The 14766-nt window shown below is 38.0% G+C and overlaps 1 protein-coding gene across 4 annotated transcripts in view; it reads left to right on the top strand.

Annotated features, from left to right (window-relative positions):
• SUCO (SUN domain containing ossification factor) overlaps nucleotides 1-14766 on the top strand; it is a 76574-nt gene that overhangs the window by 21261 nt on the left and 40547 nt on the right. For all 4 annotated transcript variants that reach the window (XR_013529531.1, XR_004736671.3, XM_035280272.3 and 1 more), the window contains exons 4-7: nucleotides 1830-1984; nucleotides 3261-3389; nucleotides 3614-3764; nucleotides 14413-14536. Coding sequence is in view for 2 of the 4 variants with exons in the window: in XM_035280272.3 (XP_035136163.2) it covers nucleotides 1830-1984; nucleotides 3261-3389; nucleotides 3614-3764; nucleotides 14413-14536 (559 nt within the window). In the remaining 2 variants the exon portion in view is untranslated. The remainder of the gene's footprint in view (nucleotides 1-1829; nucleotides 1985-3260; nucleotides 3390-3613; nucleotides 3765-14412; nucleotides 14537-14766) is intronic.

The following is a 14766-nucleotide window of genomic DNA, read 5'->3' as shown; positions in this document are numbered from 1 at the left end:
TTGAACCTGGGAAGTGGCGATTGCAGTGAGCTGAGATCATGCCACTGCACTTTAGCCTGTACGACAGAGCAAGACTCCATCTCAGGAAAAAAAAGCATGTGAAATATCTCATTAATTTTTAAATTTTGAATACATGTTCATATAGTAAAATAGTGCTTGATTATAAGACTGTAGTACTTTTCTGAAGTCCTCCATCATAAATATACAGGCGACTATTTGTATTTTTTTGTGAATTTCTCAGTGTAAATAATTCCCCAAGTGATCTACTTTATATTCTCTGGACTGTATGCCTTGAGGTTTTTTTTTTCTGCTGTTATACTGGCCCTCCTTTTCTTTAAGGCCTAGCCCTTCTTCTTCTTCTTTTTTTTTTTAAATGGAGTCTCACTTTGTTGCCCAGGCTGGATCGTAGTGGTGCGATCTCAGCTCACTACAACCTCCACTTTCCTGGTTCAGGCAATTCTCCTGCCTCAGCCTCCCAAGTAGCTGAAACTACAGATGTGTGCCACCTTGCCCAGCTAATTTTTGTATTATTAATAGAGACACGATTTCCCTATGTTGGCCAGGCTGGTCTGAAACTCCTGACCTTGTGATCTGCCTGCTTTGGACTCCTGAAGTGCTGGAATTACAGATATGAGCCACCGTACCCAGCCCAGACCTAGCTCTTCTAGTTCATAATAGTCCTAGTTTCTTTTTTCTTGAGCATGAGTACCTCTCACTTGATAATCATTTATTGAGCATTTAAACACCTATTGTGTGCTGGGTACTGTGCTAGACACTGGGAATATGAAGATCAAGATCAAGAGGACATAGTTCTTACTCAGGAAATTTATAGTATAGTTGAAGAAGAGAGAGAAACATGAATAATGGCAATTGAGATGTTGTTACAGATGCAGTGATAAAACTGTACAGAGAACAGTGGAGGCATAGAGGAAAGGGTGTAGTTAATTCTGTTTAGGGTTGGTCTTGGAGGAGAAGGTACTGATAGAAGTTTTCAAATATGAACAGGTGTGAGGTAGGTTTCACATTGTTTTGGAGACTTAAAGGCCCAGGGCATTCAAGACTGAAGGAACAGCAAGAATCATATATTGCTTTGTGGTGTTACTTGAACATATCTTATGTTGTTGCTTATTGATAAACTAAACTGCTCAGGGTCAAGAACTATGTGTTGGGCCAGGCGCAGTGGCTCACGCCTGTAATCCCAGCACTTTGGGAGACCGAGGCAGGTGGATCATGAGGTCAAGATATTGAGACCATCCTGGTCAACATGGTGAAACCCCGTCTCTACTAAAAATACAAAAAATTAGCTGGGCACGGTGGCGTGTTCCTGTAATCCCAGCTACTCAGGAGGAGGAGGCTGAGGCAGGAGAATTGCCTGAACCCAGGAGGCGGAGGTTGCGGTGAGCCGAGATAGCGCCATTGCACCCCAGCCTGGGTAACAAGCGAAATTCCGTCTCAAAAAAAAAAAAAAAAAAAGAACTATGTGTTGTACTGTTTCGTACGTGTCCATAGGGTTTCTTTGTTGTTACTAGCATGCATTAGAGAAGAGAGAAATCTTTGTAGGTCCTGTTACAAAGTAGGAAATAGGAAGGGAGAAAGTTCTTTGTATAGTTTATGAAATGCCATGAAACGTGTGTAGGGCCTGTATTTTCATATGAAATATATTCCCTAGGGTGGTAGTATTGGAAGAAAGGATTTTTATAAAAGTACTTTTTTAGCGAACATTTTTTATATTGTCAATTTTCAGAAATACTTTCCATAAATTCCTATTCTGCTGAAGAGATGATGTATTAATCTCAACATTTAATTTAGCTGACTTTTTGTTTAAACAGAATACGGAGTCAAAAAAGTTAAGTCCACCTGTGGTGGAGATACTCCCTACAGTTGATTTGCATGAAGATTCTTCCAGTGTAGTTGTGGACAGTGAAACTGTTGAAAATATTTCCAGCTCATCTACCTCAGAAATCACTCCAATCTCAAAGCTTGAGTAAGTCATTACAAAACACAAAAACAAACACAAAAAGAATCTCCTTAGCGATAGAAAAATTTCTTTAAAAGATAAAGTAGCTTGATATTCAAGTTTGAAGTTTAGGCTGTATAGCAGACCTAAATTACAATGCTTGTGTTTTGTTTGCATGTGTGTGCATGCCTTTGTTTGTTTTGAATGTAATGATTTTATAACAAGTTTATTTAGTTAACTAACTCAGTGAAGTTGATAGATCCCACATGTGAAATTTCTATATAGTCTAAGCAAAGTAAGGTTTTACTTAGAAAACCTAGTGCTTATTTGAATTATCTTCCCTACAATTATCAAAAACTTCAGTGTCACATTACTCATTTCCATTAAGTATATCACTGCCATTTCATTTATGTTTATGTCTTTGTGTGAATAGCTACCTTTTTCAAACTTGATAATAAATATTCAGAGTGTTCAGGTTTAAGTTATCCTCAATTAGAAAATGTGTTATGTACTTCTCCTAGTACCTTCCTGCAATAGTCAAAAGAACAAAACAGAATGTCTTTCTCTTAGTATTATATTAAGCATTTCCTTTATCGAATGAGTTAATATAAATAAAGTATGTAGAAGAATAACTGGTACATAGGATAAATGTGTCAGTTAATATCACCCTTGCTTCTCACGAATGTAAGGGCCTGGGTTGAAGGAGTTGCACAAGATGTTATGGTTACCATTTAGGAGCTTGTCTTAATAAGGGCCAGGGAACAGAAGACATGTTGAGAAATAATGATAGTATTTCAACTTTTAAATTTAAATGATTCTGAAAGAATTTAAGGCTAGATACTATATGTCTGAACAATGACTCCTATTCTTCCATTATATTAAACATGACTGGTTAATGAAATGGAGGTGAGGCAGAGAAAAATATTAAGGTTTATATTTTAAAAATGAAATCTAAGAACACCTTAAAAGTTTAGTGAAATGTCTTGAGATAATGATTTTTTTGATGGATGCCATGAGTCACAACTTTAATGTTGGTAGAATTAATATAGTAGCAGATATAAATTTTAAAATCTTATTTTTTATAAGACCAAATATTAACCTCTAATATTTTGTTGTAATATTTGATAAGTAGTTATTTAGAAGCTGAGGACAATAACAGATCAAGTCAGCAATTGACTTTACATGTTATAAAATTTTTTTCTTTGGTTTACATTATATTTTGGAAATCACAAATAGTATTTTTAATTTATATTACCTCAAGTTCATTTAATTACCAGATTATATTTCTTGTTTCTTTTTTTAGTGAAATAGAAAAATCTGGTACTATTCCTGTAGCCAAACCAAGTGAAACCGAGCAGTCTGAAACCGATTGTGATGTTGGTGAGGCAAATGCTCCAATTGAACAACCTTCCTTTGTCAATCCACCTGACGGGTGGGTATAAGCAGTTTTGTCCTTCTTATGATTCTACAGTAACAGCAGTGTCCTGTTTGAATGGACTTTGATGTATGTTAAATTCCACTTTGATTGAGAGAAAGCTGATCTCTTTGTGTTTCTTCCTTGGTTTACTTTGTACATGTGTTATAAGAATTTAGATTGTATAGAATTTGTTATCCAGTAAAATCTATTTATTTAGTATATCTTTTGGTTTCAAACAGCCTTGTTGGCCAGCATATAGAAAATGTGTCATCTTCACATGGCAAAGGAAAGATAACAAAATCAGAATTTGAATCAAAAGTTTCAGCAAGTGAACAGGGTGGTGGTGATCCGAAATCTGGATTGAATGCTTCAGACAATTTAAAAAATGAGGTAGGTGTATAACTTGCACTGTCTCCTACTTCTTTATGTAATGCATTTTTTGTTATTAGCTAAGCTTGTAGTAATTTGCTAACTGTATTTGTTATAAAATCAGGAAGATTAAGTAGACAATAACATGTGGAACTGACATGAACTGTGCTCCCTTAGAGCAAGTGATTCTATTTCCAATATAGTGTTTATTACATAAAGTTGTTTCAAGTGTGAACTCTCGTTATATATTATTAAATGATTTCGTGCCACCATCAGCTGTTTGATACTAGATACATAAAGTCCATATTTAATCAGCTTCATATAAAGCTATCTAGAAGAAGGTATGAGTAATTGCATCTAATTATCTTCAGAATATAATACAAGGTTAAACTTAGGTTCTTCAATCAGAATTATTTTAATGGAACATTTTACCTTTCATTATTTGTGTGCAAAATACAACCAGACCACCTTATATTTTAGAGGTGCTATTCTTACAATTAAGACAAGGCTTATCAGAGTGGAACAATTTTAGTTTCTTTTCTCCTTTTGAGTAGTCCCTTGGCTTCATGTAGTGTAGAATTTCTTGAAGTAATGTCAACACAGCAATTTAAGCTTTCCTCAGGTAAGTAATAACTAAGTTATAAAGATGAACTAACTATACTCCATAAACTTAACAAAAACAAAATAAATAAGGTCCAAGAGTAGTTCAGTGTGCTGACTACCACATCCATATTTGTTCCTTTTTAATTTGGGGATCTTTTGTTCTCTGCTTTCTTTTTCACATATTTTCAGTGGATCTTCAGTTAGACCAAACTTCATTCTGGAGACTTTCACTATCAAGGGATCAACTCTTTTGATGATGCTTCTTATAAATATAGGAGCTCAGCATTTCATAGTCTAACATATTAAAGGAACTACTTTTCTCAATGATACAAAATCATGCTTATGTTAAAGTTTAATTGTCAGATATCACATCCATGAATAAAATTAGATAAACATTAAAACACATTTCCTTTGAATGTATTTATAATAGTGTCAAATATAAAATTCAAGCATGGCAGCTAGCTTTGTCCTAGATTTGCTTGTTCTCCTTAACTTAGCAGACTGGAACTTCTTCATTACCTAAGAGACTTAAACTGTTTGTGAGTCTATGCTAATAGGCAAAAGAGTAGAACTTAATTAACTGTATTAATTACTTTCTAAATAGTATCCCAGAAAAACCATGGCAGATAATGAGCACATTATGAGTAATAGCCAATAGTTTTGTGTAGTATTCATTTCAGAATAACTCTGCCTCATCTGAGTGGGAGAGAATTTGCTTTCTGGTGCAGATGGATCATTGTGCCAGCCTTTATTTCAAGGATCTGTGAGACCCTGCTTGTCGAGCTTATATAGAGAATGATTTTGTTGTATTGTTTATGGACAATGTATCACAAAGTGATTTTTATTGTATTCTCTTATTTGTTGCCAGGAAGATATAGTGATTTCTTTGGCTGGGCCTCAAAGGGTAAATGTATGTTCTTTTTGTTGCAGTTTTTATATTTGAGCTTTATGTTGTTAGTATCTCAGCTAGATAAATTTTTATAAATGTGTGTTTCTTGTTTATTTTCTCAATTATCTGATGCTGGACAGGCAAGCCCCAAAATTAGGGCTTAGCTCAGAAGGGTTCTTGGCTTCACCCAGGAAAGAATTCAAGGGCAAGCCAGTGGTGTTAAACAGCAATTTTAATAGAAGTGGCAGTGTACAGCAGCAGCAGCAGAGGTACTGCTCTTATAAAGTGGGGCTACCCCATAGGCATTGTGCCCAGAAAAGCAGCTCATAGACAGTTCTGTAGTCATGCTTATATATGCTTTTAATTATATGCAAATTAAAGTTGGTTTATGCAGAAATTTCTAGGAAAAAGGTGGTAAATTCTGGGTTGTCAGGATATTGTTATGGGAAGGGGTAGTAACTTTTGGGTGTTGCCATGGAAAGAGGTGGCAACCTCCACTTGTTGCTGTGGCGGTGGTAAACAGACATAACACATTGGTGGACTTGGCTTATGGAAATATGCTTCTGTCTGGGACCTGGTTTTGCTAGCCCTCAATCTGATCTGATATCCAAGACCTGCCTCCAGAATTGAATCCCACCTCCCTACTTCATTCCTCCCTCAGAAATTAGATATTCCTTCTTAATCTTAAGAAGGCTATACAAGGGCAGAGATCCATCTTCTGTAACTGCTTCCTGCTGAGTTTACTAGGTGTCTAGCACCAGAGAAGTGAAAATCTGTATACCTAATAGGGGCCCAGAGACAGGATGAGTTGGAAGCTTTGTGCTAACATTGTCTTTACCTGGAACTTGTATAATCTAAGACAAACTTTATTAAGAGGTTAAACAAGCAAGGGCTAAAAATTAGTAACAAGACAGCCTTCAAAGGTCCTAGAAGAGGTATGTAAAAACCAGTTGAAACTTGTGAAGGCACTTTTGGTAGTTGACCAGATATAGTTGCAGTAAGTGCCCTGGTGATATCTGTAATGGTAGTTTACTCATAGATTTTTTTTGGATGTTAATCTCAACTTGTCTGGAGTTGTTAATATGTGTGCAACAGGTATTATTAATAACTGCACATGCTCTACCTTGTTCAGCTAGTAAACAGTCCACTGCTAGTCTGTTTTTGAGAAATACATTTGCCAAAGAGTCTAGGGACTCTTGAGTTCTCTTTAGTGTGTGACCTGTGTTGGTGACTAAGGGTCCTACCATTTTAGTCAAGTTGTTTAAGGTTCACTTGTGATAAGCAAAGCCACCCCAGGGTAATGCTGCCCTGATTCCTGCTAGAATTAGTCCTATTGCTCATTTACTTCTGGTGTTATTTGGGTCTTATAACTGTGACCCCTGAAGGGGCAAGAGTGGCTAACATACATTCACCTCAGTTCCAAGTTTTGATACACAAGGGAAAGCTACTCCTAAAAGAGCAGATGTTGACTTTTAACTATTTAGAATTTAAAAACAGATGACTATCTGGAGAGTCAGGAGTGGTTATGGGGTGTGACTTCTTCCCATTCCTGGCCACAAAGAAAAATGAGTTGAATTGGGGCACAGACAGAGACCCTGTGGGGTGTGATCTTTATTCTTTGTTTGTTTTCCCCTGTATATTCTAATCCTGGAGAAGCCACTATTTATGTCTCCTTGCTTACACATGGAATCCCATTTACCTTGCTGTGGCATTGTATCTTGGCAGCCAGAGTTGGATTCAGAGCAATGCAGGGAAACTTCTGCTTTTGAATCATTAACACAACAGTGGGTGCAAAAAGTAGGATCATGAGTACACTGGAGAGATACATACCTAACTTCCTAGGTCCAGGTAATGGTGGGGAGGTTCAGGTGGAATTCATTCAGTGGGGGACAGCTTGTTCCACCTAACAAGTAGGGATTTGGGTATTTTAGGATTGCTATGGTTAGTTATGAGATCTGTGGGGACAGTTGTGAGATTTTCTGGATAAGCCACTAGATTGAAATTTTTTCCTGGGGATGTTGATGACAAATCCAGCAACCATGAAGGTGGTTCCCTGATGCTATAATTGTTCAAATATTTACTATAGCATTCTGTTTCTACCCACGTCAGATCAGGGTGATTGGGAGAGCAAACAAGATTAATGGTGACAACATGGTGTCCGATTGGGCCTTAGCATGGCCTATTGGCTCTACACCCAAACAAGGACAAGAGAGATGTTCCCTATGAGGTTGACTAAAGCGATCAAAAAGAAGTATTACAATATTTTGTTCAAAAGGGTTGAAGGACCAATGAGTACTCACCCACCTCCACTCTTGTCTGGCCCACAACATCCACTGGCTACAAGTCCCCTGACTGTAAGTTCCCTGGCCACAGGGGTCCAACTGAGGGACCCAATGGACCTAGGGCAGGCAGCATACCACCTTACCATTGGCACAGGAAAAAATAAAACCTTTGCCATTAACATTGCATCCAGCACCTTCTGACAAAAAGGGGAATACAAAACAATAAATCCATAGCCCCCCAACAAACTGAACACTTGCTCCCTTCCTGGACAAAGGGAATAGATTTGGGCAGATATCTACCCAATTCTAAGCAATATAAGAGTCAAACCAAAAGCCAAAATAGGTGGCTCATCAAGAAAAAACAACGGCATAGAATTAAGCTATACTGGGAGAAAACACTGCTCCTACAGACCTCTAAGACTAAACATTTTTGCATCAGGCCACAGCAGCAGTCATACTTGTAAGAAAAAACTCACAGGAGCTGACAGAAAAGCTAAAGGAGTTACATGAATCTGAGAAGCTTTCAAAAGAAATAGATTACAGGATTATAAAGCAAAATTCCTGGTACTTTAGCAAATTAACATTTTAAGAAAATTGGGTTTTAACATGTAGACCATTGTTTAGAAAGTATATTGTAAACAATTTCCTTTGATTATAACAAGTTTAATCACACATAAAGTTTCTTTTATAAAGTCTCCTTTATTAACCTTATCATGATGTAACACAGACCCTCTACAGCATGCTTACATTTTCTGACTTCTCTGATGGTTTAGCTCTGTGTCCACACCCAAATCTCATGTTGAATTGTAATCCCCACATGTTAGAGGAGGAGCCTAATGGAAGGTGATTGAATCATGGCGGCAGAATTTCCCCTTGCTGTTCTTGTGATAGTGAGTGACTTCTCACAAGATCTGGTTTAAAAGTGTGTAGTGCTTTCCCCTTCACTTTCTTCCTCCTCCACTGCCGTGTAAAGAAGGTACTTGCTTCCCCTTTGTCCTTCTGCTGTAAGTTTCCTGAGGCCTTCCCAACCATTCTTCCCGTACAGCCTGAGGAACTGTGAGTCAATTAAAAATTAAACCTCTTTTCTTCATAAATTACCAAGTCTCGAGTTCTTTATAGCAGTTTGAGAACAGAATAATATGGAAAATTAGTACCAGAGAAGTGAGGCATTGTTAAAAAGATACTTGAAAATGTGGAAGCAACTTTGAAACTGGGTAATGGGCAGACATGGACAGTTTGGAGGGTTCAGAAGAAGACAGGAAGATAACAGAGTTTGGAACTTCCTAGAGACTTGTTGAATGGTTTTGACCAGAATACCATTAGTGATATTGACAGTGAAGTTCAGGCTGGAGTGGTTTCAGATGGAGTTGAAGAACTCATTGGGGATTTGAGCAGAGGTGACTCAGTGATTTAGCAAAGAGACTGGTGGCATTGTGCCTCTGCTTTAGGGATCTGTGGAACTTTGAACTTGAGAGAGATGATTTAGGGTATCTGGCAGTAATTTCTAAGCAGCAAAGCATTCAAGATGTGGCCTGGCTACTTCTAAAAGCCTGTGTTCATTTGCATAAACAAAGAAATGGCCTAAAACTGGAACTTATATTTAGAAGTGAAGCAGAGCATAAAAGTTTGGAAAATTTGCAGCCTGACCATGTGGTAGAAAAGAAAAACCCATTTTTGGGGGAGAGATTCAAGACTGCAGAAGTTTGCATAAGTAAACAGGAGCCAAATGTTAATAGCCAAGAAAATGGGGGATATGCCATTAGGTCATTTCAGAGACCTTCATGGTAACCCCTTCCATCACAGGCCAGGAGGCCTAAGAGGGAAAAATGGTTGTGTGGCCAGGCCCATGGTCCTGCTGCTGTGTGCAGCCTCAGGACATAGTGCCCTGCATCCCAGCTGCTCCAGCTTCAGCCATGGTTGTAAGGGGCTAAGGTACAGATCAGACCATTGCTTCCAAGAGTGCAAGTCCCAAGCTTTCACAGTTTTCATGTGGCATTGGGCCTATGGGTGCACAAAGAGCAAGAGTTGAGGTTTGGGAACTTCTGCCTAAATTTCAGAGGATGTGTGGCAATGTCTGGATGTCCAGACAGAAGTCTGCTGCGGGGACGGAGCCCTCATGGACAATCTCTATTAGGGCAGTGTAGAGGGGAAATATGTGGTGGGAACTCACAACCCCCAGAGTCCCCTTGGAGCACTGCCAAATGGAGCTGTGAGAAGAGGGCCATCATCCTCCAGCAATAGCTTGTACCTTGTACCTGGAAAAGTTGAAGACACTCAACAGCAGCTCATGAAAGCAGTTATGGGGGCTCTACCCTGCGGTACCACATTGGTGGGGTTGCCTAAGGCCTTGGTAATGAATGTTCTCACATGATCTGGTTGTTTAAAAGTGTGTTGCACTTCACCCCTTCACTGTCTTCCTCCTGCACCACCATGAAGGTGCTTGCTTCCCCTTCACCCTTCCACCATGATTGTAAGTTTCCTAAGGCCTCCTCAACTATGCTTCCTGTACAGCCTGCCAAACTGTGAGGCAGTTAAACCTCTTTTTTCATAAATTACCCAATCTTAGTTCCTTATAGCAATATGAGAGTGGACTAATAATGTTGTCCTATACTACCTCTTTCTTAAACAACCAGACATTTTACTTTGAAATGTAAGCTTTTCCCCTCATATAAGATTACTCTTTTATTATATCCTTCTTTGCAAAACAAAGGGAAAAGAAAACATTTTCTGTTCATAACATTCTTTATGTCTCTCTTCTCTACTTTCTGGTTCCCTCACATTTTGAATTTCCTTTTTAATAACTTCCAAATTAAACAAAAAATTTTTTCCAGTGAAAAAATACATTTCTTTAGCACATTTTATGTAAATCTAGGAAGCAAGAAATCCTGAACTGCCTACCAGACATTGGAATTTTATAGATGAGAACCATTCTATCATTTTTAGATTTTATACCATACAATAAGCTCAATATTTAAGATTCTATTCTATTCTATTCTCATGCCATTTTAAAGCCTATGAACATAAGTAATTTACCTAGGAAGAGGTTGCCAAAGGGGAGACTTTAGAGGCCCTGACTTGCTGGAGTACCTACCTGGTAGTGGAGACACTGAGAAAATAGGTAGCCACTTGTCTGCTGCTGTAGGTGGCTGTCTGTTTGAGGTCAGGAGCCTGTGAACTCCCAGTTCTTTTGACCAAGAGGGGTAGTTATAAGCAAAGCAGTTATAAGACAGCTCCCAAGAAGGGGCTTGCAACTGGCTATTAGGAAAATAATAATAATAACTTTAGGGCAGAAAAGGGCAAGATTAATATTCCCCTAGGGAGAGGGGCTATAAGCCACAGTCCTATAGGGAATGTCAGTGCCCAAAACCCCAGAGCATCTGGAGTTCAGTCTATAATACCAGTGCTGAAAACCCAGAGTGCCTGCTTTTCATCCAATGAGGGGCCCCTCACCAATGCCAAAAACCCTAGGGCACCCAGAGTGCAGCCAACAGTGACTCACTACCAAGTTGAGGTCACAGAATGTGACTTTGGTGTCCCAGAGTCAACACACTGGGGGAACTGCTCTTAACCACATGTCCCACCTCAAGCAGTTGCCTACACAGTTAACAGAAAGTTAAAAGCAAACAGTAAGACTGCACACATAATCAGGATTGAAAATGAACTGACTGGTGGAATCAAAATAGAGGGAAAGGACCAGTGGAAGAAGTGCTAAGGGTGTGTTTCAGGGCACTCTAACAATGGGGAACATTTAAATGACCACTTAGCCAAAGGCTTTTATTCCCTAGCTTACTTGATATTGTGGAGGGTGGTAGAGGGGACACACCCGTCCACAGAAGTAAAAATGTTACTGATCTTCAATGTGGGACTTGGGCAAAGGTCTCTCTGGGTTCCCTCAGGTTGGGTGGGCTAAGCTGCTGCAGTGGGAGGGGCTTGCACAGGGGCTGGTAACCCACTGGGCTGCCTGTCAGAGCAGTGGGTCCCATATGAGGCTGTAGTACTATTGCTACTTGCTCATCTGCTCAACTGTGCTGTCTGCCAGGGAAAATAATGGCTCTCAGAAGAGCCTTTGATTAGTGTTAGAGCTCAGATGTTACAGCTGTGCTTAGTTTACCTCTCTGCTCATCTCATCCACTGCCATCTCTCACTGTTTGCTAACCGCTGTCTCTTGTCCCTTGCTGTTTTCTCACTGTTTCTCTGCTGTCTCTCATTGTCTCCTGCCAGTCACCTGCTCTCCATCTCTACTGTTGCATCATCTTGCCTCTCTTCCAATCACTGCCATCTCTGCTTTCTTCATCCCTTTGTGGTCACCAGATGATTCAGGACAGGGAAGCTTCCAAATTGGGGCTTAGTCCAGGAGGGTTCTTGGCTTCACCTAGGAAAGAATTCAAGGGTGAGCTGATGGTGTTAAACAGCAACTTTTATTGAAGTGGCTGTTACAGCAGCAGCAGAAGTACTGCTCCTTGCGGAATAGCGCTACCCCATAGGCAGTGTGCCTAGAGTAGCAGCTCAGAGGCAGTTCTGCCGTCATTTATACCCACTTTTAATTATATGCAAATTAAGGGGTGGTTTATGCAGGGATTTTTAGGAAAATGGTGGTAACTTCCAGGTTGCTGGATCCTTGTCATGGAAGGGGGTTGTAACTTCCAGCTGTTGCCATGGCAATGCTAAACTGACAAGGCACGCTGGTGGGTGTATTTTATGGAAACTGCTCCTGCCCTGGACTTGTTTTATCTAGTCCTTGATATGGTTTAGTGTCCAAGCCCTGCCTCTGGAGTCAGTTGAGTCCTGTTTCCTATCTTATATTCAAACTAGATTTTTAGTATATAATTTAAAAAATTTAATTTGTGGTAATATTAGCTCTTTTATCTTTTTCTGCCATGTATTGTTTTAAATCACCATACACTTCCTTTAGTAAATCAACTTGTTCTGTAAAACACTCTGAGATGGAAGTTGGGTTGGGACCAAATTGTTGTCTTCCTAAAGGGAGGTTTGGAAATGGCTCTACTTCCTTTGAAGTAAAAAAGAAATTATAGTCCCAGAAGTTACGGATATTTCATGTTAGTACTCAAAAGCATACTCAAATATATACAAAATGAGACTTGTATTGTTTACAAGACTTTGCTATCTAATAGATTTTGTACACTTCTCAAGACATCAACACTTTATTTTAGGAATACAGAAATGATTTGATAAGGGAATAAATGTGTGTGTTCATTATTTAGTTTAAGAGAAAAAAAAATCCTAAGATTGTGTGCACTTCCCCAGTATTCTTTCACTTGTCTTCAGATATAACCATTATCTTGAATTTAAGGGATTTTTTTGTTTAGTTTTAGAGCTTTACAAGTAAATATAAACAATATATACTATTATATGGCTAGTTTGATATAAATGACAGTCTTACCTTAAGTAACATTTTATTCAGCAATGTTTTTGAGATTTGTTCATTGTTTCCACTCCTGTTTATAGTGACTAGTACAGTTTATCCATTCCTCAATTAATGGATATTTAGGTTATTTTTTTGATATTAAAAGCACTGCTACAATGAGCATTCTTATGCATATCTTTTAGACACATGCTTTCACTTAGAGTTATACATGGGCTATATTTGGGGGTATGTACATCTTTATATTGCTAAATTTTAACTCCTTTTAGCAGTCTGATAGATTTCCCTTGGCTCAACAGACGTTTTACACTTGGCCACAGACTATCACACTTTAAACTCCATCAGATTTGTGTAATTTTTGTTAGCATGCCCCAACACCCAGGCCACAGACCAGCACCAGTCTGTGGCCTGTTAGGAACCAGGTCACACCACAGGAGGTGAGTGGCAGGTAAGCAAGCATTACCACCTGAATTCTGCCTCCTATCATATCAGTGGTGGCATCAGATTCTCATATGAGTGTGAACCCTATGGTGAACTGCACATGTGAAGGATCTAGGTTGTGTGCTCTTTATAAGAATCTAACTAACGCCTTATGATCTAAGGTGGAACAGTTTCATTCCAGAACCATCTCCCTACCCCTCTATGGGAAAAATGTTCTCCATGAAACTGGTCCCTGGTTTCAGAAAGGTTGTGGACCACTGATTTATATGATATCTCTGGCTTTCATTTGGATTCCATGATTATTACCGAAAGTTTATTTCTTTTTCCTGAATTTGTTGATTTTATTCTTTGCTTCCCACCCACCCCATTCCCTTATTTGATTTGTTGATACTCTTTATACTTGATAATAATTCTTTGTTTACTGAATGTGTTGCAAATACTTCTCTCAGTGTGTGACTTACTCTTTCATATCATTTATGGTTAACCTAGCCAAATGTCTCACCTTTTAAAAATGATTTATGCATTCTTCATCTTGTTAACATGATTTCTAAAGATTTTTAAATTTTCTTCTAAAATGTAAAGTTTTGTTTTTTCACATTTAGGTTTTTATATTTGCCTTAACATTTTTACGTACATAGTATTTCTTTTTAAGGATTTTGTGGAAAAATATTAAAACATGTAAAATTAGCCAGCTTCCTTTAATGGATGTATTATCTTAACTTATATTTCAAGGTGAATGCACTGCAAGGATATGATTTGTTCATTTGTACAGAATATGTATGAGTAATTTTTTGCTTTAGGGTTTAATATAGATTATTATCTTTTTAACAACCTATGCTTATATCACTAACAAGTGAAGGAACCTATCTTAAATAGAACGTTTTAATTATTTCAAGAGAAATTCAACTTTTAAGTAAACCAAAACTTGTATTTTTACCTTTTTAATTTTTTCAAAATATCATTCATTATAAAATGGAACTTTAATTTGACAGAAACATTTGTATTTATTTCTAAAATTTATTTGTATTCTTTGAAACTTATAGTCTCTTTATTTTTTGGTGTTTCTTTCAGAGTTCTGATTATACGAAACCAGGAGAAATTGACCCTACATCTGTAGCAAGTTCCAAAGATCCAGAAGATATACCAACGTTTGATGAATGGAAGAAGAAAGTTATGGAAGTAGAAAAAGAAAAAAGTAAGAAAGTATTTGAGTTCTTTAAAAACATTTTTTTTTAAGGTTTTAATATGCTGTTTTCTTTTGTTGGTTGGTAAAACAAAATAAAACTTACTTTTGAAAGCTTTTTAAGGGTGAAACTTACCAAGTTTTTGTTGATCCGTCCATATATCATGTACCTGTATATAATTACATACAGTTTTTGTTTTAATTAAAATCCATTCTTGTAAATTATTAAGTGAGCATAAAAT

This window comes from Callithrix jacchus, chromosome 18 (genome assembly GCF_049354715.1).
Source record: "Callithrix jacchus isolate 240 chromosome 18, calJac240_pri, whole genome shotgun sequence".
Taxonomy (NCBI): Eukaryota; Metazoa; Chordata; class Mammalia; order Primates; family Cebidae; genus Callithrix; species Callithrix jacchus.
The sequence above is the reverse complement of the archived record's forward strand: the minus strand, read 5'-3'. Positions and strand labels throughout refer to the sequence as shown.